Here is an 18,933-nt window from a genome sequence, read left to right as displayed (position 1 = left end):
AGTCCTTCGTTTTAATAATTTGATCTCATCTGTGGGTTGTTTTTCCTGAAGGGTTACCACATCATGATGAAGTCGTAGTGAAGTACATTGACTCGGGCAGCATTGCTAATGTACCTCTTACAGACATACGTGGTTCAGCAGATGAGTTTCTGAGCTTTCCAGGAAAGGTAAATTAAGTACTGTAAATAAATAGAATCCCAAGGGACAGAAAGGGGTTACAGAGTTGTTAAAAGTTATGAAGTAAATAAAATGTGAAGCAAGTTCCTTTAGAGATAAGTTTGTGATACAGTATTTTAAATGTTTTTTGGGCATAGATTCATAACTATTCTGGTAATTAAAATTATAAGATGATTTGAGTTTCAAATAATATCCAGTATTACCTTGGGATAGGTGGCATGTGTATATATTAATTCAAATACCTTCTTTTATCCCATGGAAAGGATAATTTTTACACTCTTCCATTTCTGAATAATAAGGTAATCTAATTGCATTTTGGTTTGGTTCAAGGCATTTGAATTCTGCTGCTTTCCTATCTTCTGCATCTTGTAGGAGTTTCTCCTTCTTTAGCAAGGGGAAACCATGGTGGGAAAAGAAATGAGAAAGTAAAAAGCGCACATAAGCAGAAGACGGTTGTTTTTCCTCCACTGTTCTGGTTGCTAATACTTCTGATGCTGAACTTCAAAATTTCACATGTTGATAACCTGTCATAGGCAACAGAAGTAGTGATTGCTGCAACCAAGGTTGGCCAGCATCTACTAGTGAAAATAGGGTTTGGTTGTTGTTACGTTGAACAGAATGTTTCTGGGAAGAGTTTCAGCAAAAATATTTCTGCTTTTATGACAGCAAGGGAAAGGAAACAGTGAAAACAGCCAAATGTTCTTTCAGTTGCAATGTCTTAATACTGCAGATCAGAGTGATTAATGAATAAAGGTGCTGGGAATTTGATAGGCATTATCTCATTGTCCCAGTTGGTTACTTGTTATTGACCTTAGAAGTATTTGTAAGGTAAGAAATATAAATCTTTAGAAAAATCTGTAAGGCATTTTTCAGCTATTGAATACCTACTGCTGGGTCATGTCAGTTGGAGCATGAAGGAGAGTGGACCGCAGAGATACTGATACTGAAGGGAATATGAGTGCTAGGGCAACAAATGATTCTCAGCGTTCTTTGTGCCGTCTATTGGTTACAGTCTAGCAAGTTACATAGGTCAGAAGTTTGCATAAGAAATAATAATTTCCTATCACTATTACTTCCAACACAGATAAGTATAAAGATCTGCAAGCCTGCTTATGTATTGCTATGATGTCAAATCCTTCCAATTTCAAAGAATTTCAAATCCTTTTTTTAAACATTAATGATACAACATCATAAAGCCAGGTGTTCGGAGGGCAGGAGTACCAGTAGTGATGCTACTTGTGCAGGTCTGTTGTTGATTGTTACAATTTGAATTGGGCTATTACAGGAAAAGTTGGACTTCATTCAGGCCGTTAGTACAGTTTGCAGGCATCTTAGTGAACTTTGCTGCTGCAGAAATGTTGCTGACACTGAAATGAGCAGTGCTTGATGCAGTGTAGGGTTTGGGTTTGGCATCCACAGCACTTTTCTACAGCACTTTTTTACAATGGTATGGCCATATTAAGCTTAAATGCATTAAGTACGTGCCACTACATTAAGTTTGAGCAAAACAGGATGAAGGTTTTCCCTGTTACTTCTTTGTTAGTCTTTCTTGATGTCTGTGGTCAGTTTTAGGTCTAATCATAAACAGGGGACAAGGAGAGTTAATCTCTGTTTTAGCAAGAATGTGTGCGACTTTTGAGATTTATGTCCAGCTGCAGGAGTAGAGGACCACAAGGGCCTTAGATACTAATAGTCTGGAACCAGAAGCCTGGGTCATGTTGTGTTTGCTGTCTCACATGGCTGCGATTTTTACTGTAATAGGATGATATTGATGTATGTGGTACCAGAGAATTGATGAGAGTTATTCTTCAGGTGATCAAGTGCAGGCTGGCTTACATTGAACCTTGTGAAGCAGCAGGTGGGTGGAGAAGAGAAACCACAGGAAGGTTCAAAGAAATGACTGAAGATAAATTTATGCTGTGCTTAGTTGTTGGTAAGTTACTAAGAGTGTATCAGTTTCTGCTCAAATACTGTTAAATTTTCTCATATATAGAAACATGGTTTTCGTATATTAAAAACAGCATTCATTTGAAATGCTCATACTCTTAAGTGGGATAAGTAGCCAAGTGTGAACGATTTCAGGCAGGAACTAACTGAAGTGGACATAACAGACATCACCTGTGATGAAAGTTCTGTTTGTTTCTTCTTAGGGCCACACCAGTATTAAGGGATTTGAGTAATGTGATTTATTAAGATCAGCTTGTTTCCAAACCTTGTAGCTGTCTTTGACAGTTTCTGACTGTATTGGTAGCTGTGTATGTGATACTGCTGCTCTAAAATATCCTCCGCTTGTGCCTCAAAAAATGGTTTACAGAGTGTGTGTGTGCTGCAGTATAATTTATATGTACATATATGCCATAGTGTATTTTTTTCTCTATACCATTTACTGTTAATAGGTAATTATTTTTCCGCTCCCGTACAGTGGTGGCTTAGAGCCCATATAGTAAATGAAATTACATGCAGCAGGTGGTTTCCAGTGATTATTAGTGCCTTTTAAATTGGTCTTATAATGATGTGCAGAGCTAAGCCTCTTAATGTTGATGCTTAGAGTCATCCGTCAGGTATAGTTCCAGAAAATAACCTTTCTTCATATTATTTGCCGTGTTCCTGAACCAATAGTCTTCATTCAGCCTTTGATTGCTAACATTATTATTTGTTAATTATTTGTTAATTATGTCATTATTATCTCAGAGATCTTAGGTAATATTTTGTCTGTTGAACTTTTTGACTCCCGTGCTGCTTGTGGAAGAGGCTCAAGCATTAACTGCCAGCTAGTCAGAGAAGACCTTGCATCCTATATACCTGGGTAAATACACTATGCGCTACTTAAAAGTTTTTGGAAATACTGGATTTGTGTAGCAACACGTTTAGCTTCAGAGTGTTTCACCTTTGGTGATTGGAATTTACCACAATTGTGAAGCATTCATCAGAGTCGTCAACTGAAATAAGTTGTGGTTCTGCTGCAACGTAACTGAATTTTCAAACCAAATCTTGCTTAATAGGTGCTTTGCTAAAGTGTGGTGGATTCAGAAGTAGTAGATACAATGTTTGCAACATACTTTTCATGTGCTTGTAACGTGCCAAATCTTCCCGAACTGGTTACTGTGGTTCACATTCTCTTACACAAAGAAAAGAAATTCCACCTTTGTTTAGCCTGCACCTAAAGTATCTCATCTCTTTGGAAGCTCTGTTTAATATTAGAGAAGAAATTCTTAGACAACAGGTTATGTCAGCTATGGACAGAAGAACTGGGAAGTCTCATGGGAGAGATGAGGCTGATTTGGAAATAGTGCTGCCACATTTAATTTGTTTGCTTTTAGAAAAGATAATCCATGAGTTGCAGTTAGGAAAATCAATTATTCTTTCATTAATATTTTTTTATTTACTACTGACCTGATGAGAATAAAAAGGTTCTTAAATATGGGGTTTTCTTTCAAAAAAGAAAATTCCTGAGTGTTTGTTCTGTTTTGTTTCAGGAGATGGCAAGTAAGTGGATTTTCTCCTTAGTTCAGAAATAAACTAAATGCTAGGAATGCTTATCTTGAGCTGCTGACAATTTTTAATAAGTCTTAGTAAAGCGAGATGGCTTTATTTGGACCTTAAAGGCAGTATTGTTGTCACTACTGTATTTTCTTGTGTTGCTGTTCAGCTATAATTAAAGCCATGCTTAGCCTTACTAGCCTTAATTGAATACAAGTTACTTTGCAACTTCACTTATTTCGTTTTTGTTTTCACTCTCCTTATTTGTACTGTGGGTAAAACAGAAACGGGAATAAGAGAATTCATGGGGTCAAAATGAAAGATGGGGAAAGTGCTTACCAAGTACTTTGCTAGCAAACAGACTAAGCTTGAGGAATTTAACTTGATTTCTTGCTGATGAGCATAAATATTTCATTATAGATTCAGGTGTTGGCAGACATAATGCCTGTCCTCCCCTGTTCAGCCTCACTCCCAGTATCACTTCATTTCAAACATCTGCCCCCAGTCTTTAAGTACTGAAACAGTAAGGAATACTCTCTCTGATAAAGGAGTTTGCTACCTGTAAAGGACAAGATTGGTGCTGGATTTCTGAAAACAGAAGAGTTTCTTCTTGGAAGGCCAACAGCGTAGTTGAAGCTCGTGCTTGCTGTTTCCTTGAGACTTTGTTGCCTAGAAGAAGTCATTCTGCATTTAGAGATTTATTTTCCAGACTCAGTTTTACATGTCTCTAGTAGATGATGTTCACAGTCATTTACTAGGCCACGCTGTTGCTCACATGAATTGGCAAATACCAGCCAACTTCTGCTGCCCTTATTCCATTCAGTTTGCACAGAACAATTTTTTATCAAGGTGTTCTTCACAAGACCGTGCTGAGTTCAGTTCTCTAATAAGAAAAATTGTTGTGTTTGTGTTCTCAGTGAATGCTGGAAAGATCAATGCTCCACTGGCTTAATATTCTTAATTATTATCCTTAATATTTATCACTTCTGAAAATAATATTTACTCATCTTAAAAGCAGTATTTGAACATTTCTCTCAGGCAACACTGACTTCCAGAAGCTTGATTTTTAATAATTTGATGTTCTGGAGACCACATTGTGAGCATTAGAGTTTGGCAGCCCATTTGATATCAGGCTTGCTTCTCCTCTTGCAGCCTGTATTGATTGTGCTTTTGTCTCATAGTAAGATTTGCAAGGACACTTCCTGAAGATGAATAGAAATAATTTACCATCCTGAATGTTGCAGAATGAGCATTTAGAAATGCTTTTACCTTTTGTTGGGATTGTTTTTAGCTTCATGTTATTCTTTGTTTTTGACTCTTAACGTTGAAGTATTCATGTCATGTTGAAGTATTTGTTTTATGTTGAATTGTGACTACTAAGCAATATTTGACTGTTGAAAATGCATTTGATTCACGGATCCTGATTATTTTATACTCTGCTTAGGTACGTTAAAGGTGCTCCTGCAAGTCCCAGGGAAACATGGGACACTTCTCTGGAAGAAATTCCTGAAAAACTGACAGTTTTAAATCCTGTAAACACGGAAACTGTGGAGGGTCAGGATATCAGATCACTTTCTAAGCAAGAGTTGCAGGTGATAGTCAGTCATGTTGTGTCTCCTAGTAAGATCTTTATTCAGTGGCTGTCATCAGAAGGCAAACTGAAAAGGTACTAAAATTCAAGTAAATTTTCTAGAGTTAAAGCATTTGTGTTATTAATTTTTGAAGTTAGAGTAATTAGTTAAAGTCTGCCATTGAGTTAGTCGTGGCATTAAATGAATACTGCACCCTCTGATGTTCAGAGAAAGGAATCTGTTTTTCAGGCAATGGGATGCAGAAAGTCCATGATCTCTCTGAATAATTCAGCTGTTGAAGAGTTTGAATTGGCTTGTGTCTGTTTCACAGCTTTGTTTCATGTATCTCTAACATGCCATTAAAGAAAAACTACAATCTTAGGCTTCTGTTAAACAGCTAATAACATTTTGCCCTATGGTAGTTAACCAGTCATTGTCTAAATAATGTTTTCTCTCATTTGAGAACATCTTACCACTAGAAAAGTGTATTTTTGAATATTAGTTTACAGGAGAAGATGGATGCGTTCTACAAAGAATCCCAGCCGCGGTCTGTGAAGTGGCAACATAACATGCACTGTGCTGTTTATGTACATGATTTGAAACAGTGGCGTAGAGGCCGGATAAGCAGAATTGTCTCTGAAGCAGCTGCTGAGGTAATCTCTTGTTCTTTCTTTTCTAAAGTAAGAATTCTTCGATGAATTCTGCAGCCCTCTGCATTAGTACTTTCTTGTACAGCCTTCTGGTTTTTTTGTCAAGCTGTGAATAAAATTCCTGCCCCATCAAAGCTCAGATGCTTTTTGCAGGCAACCTGATAACTGAAAAAGGTGGTTGAGGTTTACTGTGTATGTTAACACTATGCCTTGCAATATGGCATATACTCTCAATCCTACAGCCTAGTAAATTACCTTAGATTCCAATGGGAATCACAGAATCACGAGGCTGGAAAGGTTGGAATGTGAACCTGAGAGTCTTTAAATCAAACTTAATGATCCTTGCTTTAAAAAAAAAAAGAGCCAATTGAACTGAGTGCTACACCACAGGAACGAATGCAGTCGTGTTCTTGGAACTCTTAAGCTGGTGGTGATGTACTGTGCCATGTGAGTGTAACATCTGCCTTCTCTCTTAATTCTGCTTCAGACATGTTTTGCTTACCTGTTCAGGGATACTTCAGGTTACCAGGAGAGAGTGTGTGTGTGTGTGTGTGTGTGTGTGTTTGGTTCATTGTATTTCTTGTTTGTAACAGGTACTGCTCTATGATTCTGGAGTGGAAAAAACAGTGGATGTGGGCTGTCTGAGAGAACTTCAGGAAGACATGAAGAGAGTTGAAACATTAGCAATAGAATGTGCCTTAGCAGATATAAGGTAGCCTTCCTTACCTTTATGCTGAAATAACAGCATCAGAAATTTGATATTGACATAACTTAATCTTTTTCCTGTACTAGTGCTGATGATCTGTGATTTGAATGTGGTAGTTTGGAGGTGGGGTTGGCTGGATAAAGAAGAAAGAGGGTGTCAGCTTCCTGTTATCTTTTTTGTTGCAGAGGGCTTACTTATTTAAGGGTTATGTTAGTTACCGGTGAAAATGTGGTACACAAAGAAGGAATGTTTTATAGGGTGGATTGTAAAACGCTGGGCAGATGTTACAGGTTTCCTTATTTCTCTGAAGACTTGTTTTCCTTGACTTCGAATTTGAGATGAATTAGATCTTGTGAAAGTGTATAGGAGGTCTTTCCTTTATAGACTGCAGACAAGGAAGAGAAATGGGGTATTCTTCCCTCCATTGTGATTTTGTGGTTTGTTTGTTTTAATATACTGTGAAGGGCATATTTGTAATAGTCCATGAAGGGGTATAAAAGGTGAAGTATACATTTTCCTTGATTTTTTTAAGACAGATACCATACTTTCAGACTGTGCAGTTCTCAGTTTGAGGTTTGGGGTGTATAGATTTGAGTCCTTTCTGTCCTGTGGATTGAGAAGCAAAGTAACTTCTTTTTTTTTAATGTTGACTGTAACAAGGTTTGAGGTTCGTTGGTCTGATTGTTTTTCCCCTGGCAGTACAGGCAGTGTAAAAAGAACATCAGTACCTCAGCAGAGGGTAGGCTTTGGGGGTAAATGTTGGGTGCACTGCCTTCTCTTTCAGTAAAGAAGATTCTTGTTTCCTTTAGACCAACAGGTGGAAGCATGCAGTGGACAGCAACAGTGTGTGAGTGTATATCCTACTACCTCACTGGGGCAAAAGCAAAAGTAATAATACAGGTTTGTAATCCTAATCTGCACTACAAGAGGTCATTTTTCTCACTTTTTTTTTTGCTGAGTATTTTCACTCTTAAAAGGAGTCCTGAGAGGTTCACACTTTAAGTTGTTGTTTGCTGTAAGGTTTTTGGTTGTTCATTTGTTTTACTTTTGTTTTCCACTGGAGCATTCAAGTACCCAGCATAGAAGGGGGAAAAAGCATCTTAGGTGTACTTACACTTAGGTACTGAAGAACAGTATTTACATCTTCACAATCTCTGGTTGCTGACAAAACCCAGATGACGTGTATGTTCTGATTGGAGCACAGATGTTAGAATCTCATTGTCAGTCTGCCTTGATGAAGTGAAAGAAGTTCCAGTAGTTGAGCAGAAATGTGTGTAATTGTGTTGCTAACCTTTATGTAACTTCTTGCAGGAAACTGCTGAGGGGAGCACATTGCCTGTGAAGATCCATTGGAAGGATGAGGCAGGACGACTGATTGATGTTTCGGAACACCTTGTTGAAAAGGGTTTGGCTTTTAGAAACACAAGGTTTGGATACTTCTTTTGAATCCTTTCAGACTCGTAGATCTATATTGCGGTGAAATAATAAGTAAAAGAGAAAGTTGAAGTATCATTTGTAATATTGTATGTAGCAACAAAACACCATCTTAAGCAACTACTCACGTAACTTAATAATTTTATATGTTCCATGTTTCTATTTAAGTTGGTAGAAGTGAGATTTGGCATTATGTAATCAAGGATTTGACAACTTTATGGGGTTTTTGGTTTATTTTGCTTTCCAAATTTTTCATCAGTTAATATACTCATACAATTTTGGTTGTGCTAGAACTGATAAAGCTGCTGTGGATTGTGCAGTCAACAAGAAATATTCTAAAGTCCATTTGGAGCAAGAGAATGCACAGCCAAGCAGTTGCAACTCAGAACCTGCATGTGCAAGAAGCGGCTCTGCTGAACAGGAAGACACCAATGCTTCAAAGCATGAACTGAGGTCCAGACTGCCTTTGGAAATAAATAAAACTTATAAACCGCCCATTATACCCAAAGAAAGAAACTTTCAAGCTGTAGTGAGTTGCATTGGTGATGATGGAACTCTTTATATAATACCAAAATCATCTGGTAAGTTTTCGTGGAAGGAAACACATGTATGCCTTATGAATCTGATTGTGTTAGTGTATCAGAAAACGCCAGATGTGTTTTATTATGTGTTCTGTATTGAAACACAGTTCTGAAATATTCCTCTTAGGGAATGCTGTGCTTCAGATTTTAGTCCTGTGGGTGAATGAAGGCTGTGCCAACCATTGCGCTCTGCTGCTTTCAGACTAAAAAACCCAGACCCCCACCAGGTGGCGCCCTGCCCTTAAACAGACCCAGATCAGCTGTCCTGTCCTTCATCACCCCAGAGATGGAGAGCCCCACCATCGTGACAGTCAGGCTGCCTCTCTTGCTTCTCTACACCGTGTTGACTAAAGCAGCACGCATTTTATTTTATTTTTTTCATGTGTGGTTCTCCCATATTGCTGGATTTTTTTCTCCAGTTTGAGCCCAGTACGAAGAGCTTTTTGTTTTTAGTAATTTTCATACGATAGATTCTGTATTGCTTGCTTTCTGTTGGAACCCTTTGAAAGGAGCAGTTTAATCTGGCAGGTGCAGCATTAGTCTTCAGTACCATGGTAATCTACTTTGGTGAGGAAAAAGAATATTGCTAAGGGAAAATTCCTTCTGTCATTCTACAAATATATTTAACTGTATGAAAAGCAAATTACAATAACCCCTCTTGTCCAGCACTGTGTTCTTGTAGTTGTTCCTGTAGATTATATCTGTTGCTGAACAAGATTTTTTGGGCACCTATTCTGTGGTGGCTTTTGTACTCCTGTGTCTGAGAATCTGCTGGTTGGTTCATGCAGAGACTTGCATTCCTCTTTTCAAAGTGTCAGCTGCAAAGTTTATAGACAATCGTTTCAGACATTAGAACTCAGAATTACTAATGGGCTTAACATGAGAAAAGCAGTTTCCTTCTTGTTGAAGTGGTGGCTGATTTGCTTATGATACAAATTGAGCATTAGCTATTGTAACCGTCTTGGAAAACATCATTTTGGAATAGAAGATGTACTTAGTGCTTATACGTTTCCTTGGATGCGCTTTCTCTTTTAGGTCTCTACTTAGTGATTAGAATAATTTGTACAGACTCTGAATTTCATACTGCACTTCTTTTTTTTTTTCCCCCCCCAGAATGTGAACTAAAGAAATTGATGGTTGAAATACAAAGTAACTTTAAGTGCCTTGGTCTTCTGGACCCCTACTCTTGGAAAAAGGAAGAAGCTTGTGTCATAAGAGGGTCAGATAGTCTTTGGTATCGAGGTAAAGTTGTAGAACACGGTGGTGGTACTCTCCAGGTAAGTTTGATTGTATGTTTCATGTAGCTGTGTGTGGACATGGACATGTTTATGTTACATATTTGCAAATAATATATTTCAGTACTTCAAATTTCTACCTCTTTTTGTTCAGCTGACCTCTCTATCCAGGTGCTCATTCTGCTTAAAGCTGATCAGTGTTCTGACTTCATATTTATCTTAAAGGCAAAAAAAAATTCTCACCTTTTATCTTAAAGCTATCAAAATTTTCCTGTAGTTTCCCTGTTATTGATAAGTGTTCTTAAGTAAAAGCTGTCTTCAGTCCCTTGATTAGCTGCAAGTAATCCCATTTGATTTCCCCTGTACTTTCGTTTTTTTAACATTCTTGTTATGAGCATAAGCAGAACACCTTGATAATATTGTTTGCTTTAGTTTCCATCTGCTCAGCCAGTAGTGGTTCTGTTTGAATTCTTTATATTGCTGTGGTATGTAATTCCTTTCTCTAATTCAGAGTTACTATTAACTAGTCTGCACGTGCTTTTTTTATTATAGCAAGTCTGACGCTTTCCTAGTTCACAATGTATATTTAGTTAAACTTCTGTAGATTATCACAGAAGAGGCAGCTTTTGTGTCAGACTAGATTCTGATCTACCGTGCTGGTTCTTTACTCTTTTCCCTCATTTCCACTCTGTCACACTACACTCATATCAGCAAATGGTTGTTTTTCTTCCAGAAAAGTGGATGCTGTAAACAAATCTTTTCTTTTATTAAACTTGTCCTTAAAAACAGGAATGACTTTAGAAAAGCTTTTTCATACAGGTACAGTATGTAGACAGTGGCTGCATAGAGAGGGTCCCTCAGTGTCACCTGTGTCCCACTACATCCTATACCTCTGTTCCTCCATTTTGCATACCATGTCAGCTCTACAAGACAACACCAGTGAGTAATGCTAAATTTTGAGGCTTTTTAGTAGATAGTTATTCAGACTGGTAGTACTGCTTTGTCATATAAAGGTTGAGTAGTTGCTTGCATTTTTGCTTGCCTCTAAGTATTCAGAGTAGCAGAAGAGGATCATTTCAGCAGGGCAGTTTTCTATCAGAAGGTCCTGGATTGCTTTAGGAAGTGACCATTCTTCAAACACAGCCATCCAGGGAACAGAGTCCTTGTGAGAAAAGATACTGCAGTGTGTGGTGGTGTGCTGCTCCAAAGTGGCAGTTTGTTCTACAGTAGCTGCAACAAGAAGGAAGTCCTGGGTTTCTTACTGCAAAATGATCAGGAAATCGTAAATTTCCAGTTCTTGGGAAAGTGATTCTGTCATTCTGAACAGAGTTGTATGGGAAACTCTTTGTTTTGCTAAACTAATACGAGTAGTTGTTATAAGGCTTTTTTGTTAGACTCAGTAAGTTGTTCGTGTGATAAACAATGAAGATGTTTATGTATGTTACTCATTTTTAAGAGGTACATTTAAGTGTAGACTACTGAAATAACCAGCTGACTTTTAAGAAAACTTAAATTGCTACGAGACTTCAGCAGTTCAATTGATAGAGTAATAAAGGCAAGTTTATAGGTATGTGGTCAGGAGGCAAATAAATACTGCTTAATATGTGAAGTATTCTGTCTTCTGTTCTCAGTTACATAACTTACACACATACATGATAACTCACATAGAACCATCTCTGTCTGAGCTGCTTCAGGATTTGAAAGTGGCTGAATCAGCGCTGTCACCCTGTAAGCCTGAGTGTACCAAATAGCAGAACATGTTAAATTCTTCTAGACAAACCAGACTAATTCTGTGTGTGTTTTCAAAGAAGCTCTTCAATAATAGGCACATCTTTTTGTAATAGTATTTTAGGAATAGTAGAGTATGTTATGTCAACACATTAATGTTCAGGAGTTTCTTTCTTCTTACCAAATAGATTGGAAATTCTTGGCAGCAGGATGCAGTGGATCTCCTTCAAAAACTACTTAGAAATGAGGAGGTTGAAATACATGTTCAGGTAACTTAATTTCATCATTGGTGTGGAATGAGGATTATCTTTTTTGTTCTTCTAAACCTGTGTTATGAACACCAGCTGGAAGAAGGTAGCAATAAGTCTGTTTCTTACATAAAACATTTTTTCATCCTCAGCCTTTGTTATGTATGAGAAGAGAATGCAAAGCTAAAATTGCTTGGAAAATTAAGCTTTCATGTAGTTTTCAGGCCAAATATATCCTTATGATGTAAAGGATTTTTGGTTGATGTTTGCCTTCTGTTGTCAGTCTGACATGGTAAATTCTTCTAAACCCAGCTTCTAAGTGATGAAAATTTGGCATAGTTAAGCATGGTCGTGTCTAATTTAATATTAGCATTACAAAGAAATGTCTGTATTGTCCAAAAAAGCTGAAATTTCACAAAACTTCCAGTTGTGAAAGGAAGGAATTGAATTGAATGAGAAATATGAGTTAATTTTTCGGTGTTACACTGAATAGTCAACACTACCATTCCACAGAGAGACTGTTATGTTCCAGTTTGTCCTAGCTGGTGTTAAGCCATCCTTATTGGGCTTGTACCTCTAAATGTATGTGTGTGATGTTGTTAGGTTGGAATTTCCTTTCCACTGTTTCTAAAACCTGACTCTGTTATTACTGCTGTAATCTTATTCTGCCTCTTATAATTAGGAGCTCCCTGACAGCCCCTGGGGAAAATTGTCCATCCACCTGTATTTAAGTGGAATGTCAGTTTCTTCCTTCATGGCAGAGCAGAAGTTTTGTGTTGTTGATGACAGTCAGGCAATAACAAAGCAGGTGAGGTTTTTGTCTCTTGCTGTTATTGGAAGTAATACACGGTTACTTACTGTGAATGTTGATTATTTTCTTACACTTCTGGGTAGTTTTGCAGCAAGACCAAGTATAGCAGCTCCTGAGCATAACAGATGTAGGTGTGACACGTTGCTGAAGTTGTGCTGGTTTCAGAAGCTGCTTGGAATAACAGGTGGATGAATCTTGCAGCTCTGGGTTTATCTGTAGAGACTGAACAGCCATCATCACAAGCCCAGTGACAGACCACACTGACTAAAGGACATCATCAGTATATAAAGCATATCCATTATAGATTTTACTGTTTTATAGAGTTTTGTAACTCATTTCATTGCTTCTAATCTGTGGTTTTAGGTAAGCGTTCTGATAGGCACTGTGCTGTACTTCTGTGTTCTAATTCTTTTACTAATGGTAATAATCTGGGCAAATGGGGGAAAGTCTGAAGAAGAGAGAAGAGCTCCAAACTGCAGCTGATGTGGTAGTTGCATTCAGTCTAATGACAATAAGAAAAAACGTTTAAAAACAAAAGTGAATCCACTTCTTTAGACATTGTGGAGTGGCTGAGGTTGGCAGGGACTTCTGGGTCCATCTGGCCAAACCTCTGCTCCATCAGTGAACAAGCTGAATCTTCATAGCTGGGCATAATCAAGTCGCTTGTTACAGTGTTCTTTATATGTATATGTTTATCAGCAGCATGCTGTTCCACACTATTAGAATGATGTTATTACAGTAGTATTTGAACCAGAAATCGTACAGATGCCAGTTTGCATTTTTATTACGATATAATGATGCTTGACTGAAGTTTGTCTTGGTGTAGGTGCTGGTTGAAGGACATGTTCCTGTTATGCCTTCATACAAGTTGCCACCACTGCCTGTTCAAGGAGTTATCTTTCCTGTCAGGGTAACCCATTTTGTGACCCCTAAGGAGGTATGTTTTGTGAACATCTCACATGTATTGCAGACAGGAAACACTGCAGCCTCACCATGCTGGTGAATCTTAGAATTTCAGAAAATACTAAAACCAGTATTGCAGAATGCTAATTTTAATGATGCAGGTGGTCAGCTAGTTCAGCTGAGTGAACTCTTGGTATGAATACTCTTAGGGGGCCAGGCAAACAGAGAAATAAATACTGCCTGTTGACCTGGGGGGAAAAAAAGGGTATTTTAGGAAATAGAAGGCTGTAGTGTGGCATGTATTAACACTGTATAGTAAGAAGCTCAGTCATTGGGTTTCAATTTCACAGAACACTAAGGATTTTTCTCTTCTTTATTCTCCAAAAATGAAATTGCTGGGATGTTGCACACTTCGTTTGGTGATTGGTCATTGATCTTCACGTGATCCATAGAGCTGCCCTGTCTAGTCTCCCAGGCGAAAGGCTGAATACTGATTGATGAAGTAAAAGCGTAAACTTCAGATGTTGGATGAAATACAAAACCAGGAAGCAGAGAGAAGCTGATTGTGCTACAGAACCTAATGTTTTTTGAGTGTGCTGATCTGTGCACAAGCACTTGTACACATTGTTTTGGTAAACCAAAAGGACGAGTTTATGTTCTTGAAGTGATTGCTTTCAATTCAGAATAATGATTTGATGTAAATTCACTGCACTAATTTACTTACACATAAACCATCTTTACCAGAAATGTGTATTCTATGTAGTCCATTGTTTGGACTAAATGCAGGATGGAAGGGTTTGGAGGTTTTCTTTGATTGTCTGATCGGCTTCCTCTCTTACGGGAGAAACACGATGAGTATTTTTTTGTTCTTTTTGTGCACATTATTTGAACTCTTGCTTTTGATCATAGCATGTAATCATAAACACTACACTCTGGGTTCGTTATATTTAAGTACCATTGCAAGATGGAGTTGTGGTTTGACTATATGCTTGGTACAAATTAGAAAATTAGTTTTCTTCCTGGCTCAGAAATAACTTTACTCATTAATTATTGGGACTATCTGTAGAATATTATGATGTTCTGAGATGACTCAGGTGGATTTCCTCAGTTGTTTTTCTTCTTTGGACCCACAGCATTATGCTGATGGCCTAATGATACATGAGGGGATTGGAACACCTTGGCACAGCAAATACAACACTGTTGGAAAAGTTCTCCTTTGAGGAGTTTAAAATTAATCTTTGGTTTGCCATTACAAAGTGAGATCACTTATCAGGTAGCGGAAGGGAGGAATCCTAGTGAGGCACAGCTATGAAATCTTACATGAGTATGTTTTCTAGTACATGTGTTCCTTTCACTCTTTTTGTTATTGAAATATGTTGATCAGAGGTTACATGCTTCTGATTTGGGGGGATAAAATTGTATGATTCCAAATTACTTATAAGTTGAGGAAAGGAGAAACCTTCCAAGGTGGGAACAAATACACTTCCAGTAATCCTCCATCACTGAATTTGAAGGTTAAGAGAAGCCTGAAAAGTTCATAAGAGCTTCTACTTGAATAGGTATATATCTGCCTTAATCCTTCTGAGAGCCTTTCCAAGCAGTCTGCTACAGAGAGGGATGCCAGCTGTTTCTCTCATTTGAAGAGCCTCGATGAAGCCCTGAAGTGGTGCAATAAATACGTGGATACTCTTCCCCCTCTAACAGACTTCAGAACAGGTATATATTGTGTGTTTATTTCCCCCTTCTTGTTCTATATGGATGTACAAATACCTGAAATTATTTTCAAATAATAGAACTAATTCTGTTTCAGTGTAGCTGTGAATAACAGTCTTTTAGAGTGTATAACTTCATGATGATGATGTGATACGCTAAATGGAGACTTCTGTGTCAGACTTCTCCACTGTCCATTATTTCCAAATAATGGAAAGAGCTAAATTTCTGTTGCCTGATGAAGCTGATGAACAGAGTTTAGAATGCATGTGACAGTAATAAAGCTTTTCCCTGCAGCTGTAACTGTGGAAGTCTTTCTGTCAGATATTCAAAAGAAATAAGATAGTTAGTAAAGATCACATAGCCAGGAGTTGGAGTGATGTGAGCCATAGAGTGTCACTTCACTTTAAGTCTGAGTTGCTCAGTTTAGGCAAAAGACAGACTTTGTGAAGAAAGCAGTTAGTGCAGGCATTGAATTTCTCGAACTAGTAGAATTCTGACTGGGACTTTATACGGTTTCTGCCTTGTATGTTTCAGGCTCTGTCTTCTCTGTTAAAGTTAGAAAGTTAATCAAAGCTGTAAAGCTCCAGTACTGAGCAGTTCGAATCTTCTCCTGGTAAAGAAACTGGACTATAATTGCATACTGGTGGTAGCAAATTAGAATTCAGAGGGAAATGGAAGATGCCTAGAAGAAAGTAATAGCATGAGTTAGAAATAGAAGTAAACCTGTATTTTTTGTGTTGTTTTTACAGAAATGCCTTGCCTTGTGGAATATGAAGATAGCTTATGGTACAGAGCAAAGCTCCAGTCTGTTGAAGAAACTGACACCATTAAGATCCTGGTTCAGTTTGTTGACTATGGCAATTTTTCAGTTGTCCCAACAAGCAAGTAAATACATAAGAAAAAGCAAATGCATGTATAATGTGGGTGTGCATGTCTGGATGTGTGTATGTACCTAAAAGTATAAGCGTTTGTTACAGTACTCTTAACATACAGATACGTATGTAATAGTTTATCATTAGATCCCTGTTCTGACTGGTGCTGAGCCAGTCCAGGGAGAGCTTCTCAAGCACCAGCCCCATGCACTGGTGTCAGCTGGGTATTACAAGCACTCAAGACTTTTAGGGTCCCCTAAACTTCTTTGGATTTTCTCTCTTGAAGTATTTTCATATAAATACAGCTCAGTCATACTAACTTGCTCTTGAGCTCATTCAGTAACTATAGTTTCTTGCTTAAGGTGACACAAGAAAAATGGGGATTTGAACAGCTGCTCTGCTTCTCAGACTAGTTAAGATCTTGGGGAGAGACTTCTTGTTCAGCTTCTGCAGTGCTTTCTTTCTGAGATAGAAAGACTGAGATGAATGGAGAGATGATGATAATATAAAACTGAAGTGCTCTATCAGATATTCTGACTCAAGCACTTCAGAGTGAAGCATCACAGAAGTCCACATGCACCAGCTTCGGAGGACACCTCACGTCTCCTGGTTACCTCAGAGAGTTGCTCTTCCATTCCTTAATCAGATCTTCATTGGGTGCCTCAGCCTCCCCCCAAGGCACAGTAACAAAACCAGTGAGCTCAGCAGGCTGAGGGCTCTGTATGGAAGTGGCTCTGCTTTTTGGTAGTTGACCCACTACAGTCCTTTGAGAGCCTTACCTTCAGGATGGATGAGTTTGGTGTGACACCAGCAGGTTATTGTAGAGCAGGGACTGTGATCCCAGCCTTTGCACCTTAAATCCATTGCATGAACCATTGAGCTGTCTTTCTGTCCTTACTAATGGCTGTGATAGACAGGTTGATTATTGCAGGAAAATGTTTTTCTTTCTTTGTTGTAGATTGCGTCAAATACCTCCTCATGTGCTGCAGTATCCTGTTCAGGCAGTGCATGCCATGTTGGCTGGCTTTAAACCTTCATTAAGTGATACAAATGTTGAAAGAATTCCTTACTGCCCGGAATGGAGCGTGAAAGCGTTGTGGGCTATGATGGACTCCACGGAAGGAAGGCAGCTCTCTGCTTCCATACTTGTGAGAAGCATTGTTTTCTTTTGACACTTGCTCAGCCTGAAATTCTTTCTAGCAATCTCAGTACAATTTTTGTTATTCTGTGGACCCACATTATTTACAATCATGAACCATTTACTATAAAGGAATTACTGCTGAGGAGAGAGGATCATTTGGCTCTTTCCTGCATTGAACTGTGAATTGAGCCAGTGAAGTTGTTAGTGTTTTTTAGCTTGGAGATGTGAAGGGGATTTTTGTTACAGTACTGAAGAATGTCAACTTCTGTTTTTCAGTCTCTCTCACCGGAGGTCACAATTTTCCTGTACGACAACGAACAAAATCTAATTCATATGAAGCTGATAGAAATGGGACTTGCAGATTTGGATGACTGAGAAGTAAGTACAGCGAATAAGAACTGCAGATTTGTACCATCTTGAAGGCCATAATTTTACTAACTTTAAGCTGAGCTCTAAATTGCCATCTGTTGTTAATTGGCCACAAACAAATTACATATATTTAAAAAAAATTCTCTTCTGTCCCTACTTCTCTAATAAAATCTGTTTAAAAGTGGGAGTTACTTATTTAGATACTATTGAAGTATAATAGCTGTAAGGAACAACAGCTTGTAGAAGTGTTAGTATAACTGGAAGAACACTTCCTGCTACTCACTGAACTTGCAGGTGAGCAGCAGTATCCTCTTCCTGAGTGATTTTAATACATTATTCTTCTTTTTCAGCATTTGTTCTTGGTGTCTGTGCCAGTGGTTCTCAGACTGAAATCTGTGATTGTTTATGAATGTCCATCCAGTCAAATATGAAACACATTGGAGGGAAGCTTTACAGTATGTGTTGGCCACAGAGAATACTGAAGAACTCCTTCGTTTTGGTTTTTGGAGGGGTGGTTGACTTTGTTTATTTTTAACCAACTCGGTGTTGCACGGTTCTTTTCCCTCCCATTTACTAAGCACTCTTTCCATCTATGTTTGTTTTCTCTGGTTTTGAATCTTGAAGTAAGTGGATTTATTCTAAATCACTTTGACCTTAAAGCCTTACATATTGTTCCATCAACTGTTTTTGTGAGAGCAGAGATGGAATGAATGTGAAGTAGTGAAGAAACAGACACAGAACTAATGTTGGGCACCACTGTTATCATTATAATAGAAGGGGTGGTGATACTTGGGTGTAACTCGTTTATGTTTCAGGCACATTTGATGACAGTGCTGAAGTACTTCTAGAGTCTGGAACTAGGAATGAACAGGTGGGAGAGGGGAATGTTACTGCTGTTGTTGTGAAACATATTTGCATTGTTGTGTTTTGGTTCCAGTACAAGATGGATGTGTTTTGTTTGTTGTTGCAACTCTTCATTCAGTTGAAAGCAGTAGAATAAAGAGGAGCTTGTTCATTGTGAAAGATGGTTTCTTCTCTTCTACATAGAAGCATTCAGATCTTAATAATGGAGCATACACACCTACATACCCTTAATGTTCAGGGCTCAGCTCATAGAGTATTTTGTTTGAATTACAAAGGAAAGACAGAAACCAGTGACCCAAAATACAGATCTTGAAGTCTTAGACATGGAGAACGTGAGAGCCTGCTTTCACCAAAACAACATTACTTTACTTTCTCAGATCTCTCTGAAACCCATTCCTTCACCTGAACCCCATCTTTGTGAGGAAAGGGTTCATAGAATCAAAGACTGGT

The 18,933-nt window shown here is 38.2% G+C and overlaps 1 protein-coding gene across 2 annotated transcripts in view; it reads left to right on the top strand.

Moving 5' to 3' along the window:
- RNF17 (ring finger protein 17) overlaps positions 1-18,642 on the top strand; it is a 40,097-nt gene extending 21,455 nt beyond the window's left edge. For both annotated transcript variants that reach the window (XM_015852192.3, XM_085536407.1), the window contains exons 20-38: positions 52-167; positions 1,990-2,110; positions 2,869-2,983; positions 5,102-5,323; positions 5,731-5,881; positions 6,472-6,590; positions 7,394-7,484; positions 7,896-8,011; positions 8,310-8,599; positions 9,713-9,876; positions 10,654-10,773; positions 11,751-11,831; positions 12,493-12,618; positions 13,448-13,558; positions 15,084-15,240; positions 15,987-16,122; positions 17,068-17,257; positions 17,527-17,628; positions 17,970-18,642. In XM_015852192.3, the coding sequence (XP_015707678.2) occupies positions 52-167; positions 1,990-2,110; positions 2,869-2,983; positions 5,102-5,323; positions 5,731-5,881; positions 6,472-6,590; positions 7,394-7,484; positions 7,896-8,011; positions 8,310-8,599; positions 9,713-9,876; positions 10,654-10,773; positions 11,751-11,831; positions 12,493-12,618; positions 13,448-13,558; positions 15,084-15,240; positions 15,987-16,122; positions 17,068-17,257; positions 17,527-17,625 (2,525 nt within the window). In that variant the 3' untranslated portion in view covers positions 17,626-17,628; positions 17,970-18,642. The remainder of the gene's footprint in view (positions 1-51; positions 168-1,989; positions 2,111-2,868; positions 2,984-5,101; positions 5,324-5,730; positions 5,882-6,471; positions 6,591-7,393; positions 7,485-7,895; positions 8,012-8,309; positions 8,600-9,712; positions 9,877-10,653; positions 10,774-11,750; positions 11,832-12,492; positions 12,619-13,447; positions 13,559-15,083; positions 15,241-15,986; positions 16,123-17,067; positions 17,258-17,526; positions 17,629-17,969) is intronic.
- The last annotated feature ends 291 nt before the right edge of the window (positions 18,643-18,933 follow it).

Source organism: Coturnix japonica, chromosome 1 (assembly GCF_054131305.1).
Source record: "Coturnix japonica strain WE chromosome 1, WE-NBRP24, whole genome shotgun sequence".
Classification (NCBI taxonomy): domain Eukaryota; kingdom Metazoa; phylum Chordata; class Aves; order Galliformes; family Phasianidae; genus Coturnix; species Coturnix japonica.
This window is presented reverse-complemented; position numbering and strand designations above follow the sequence as displayed.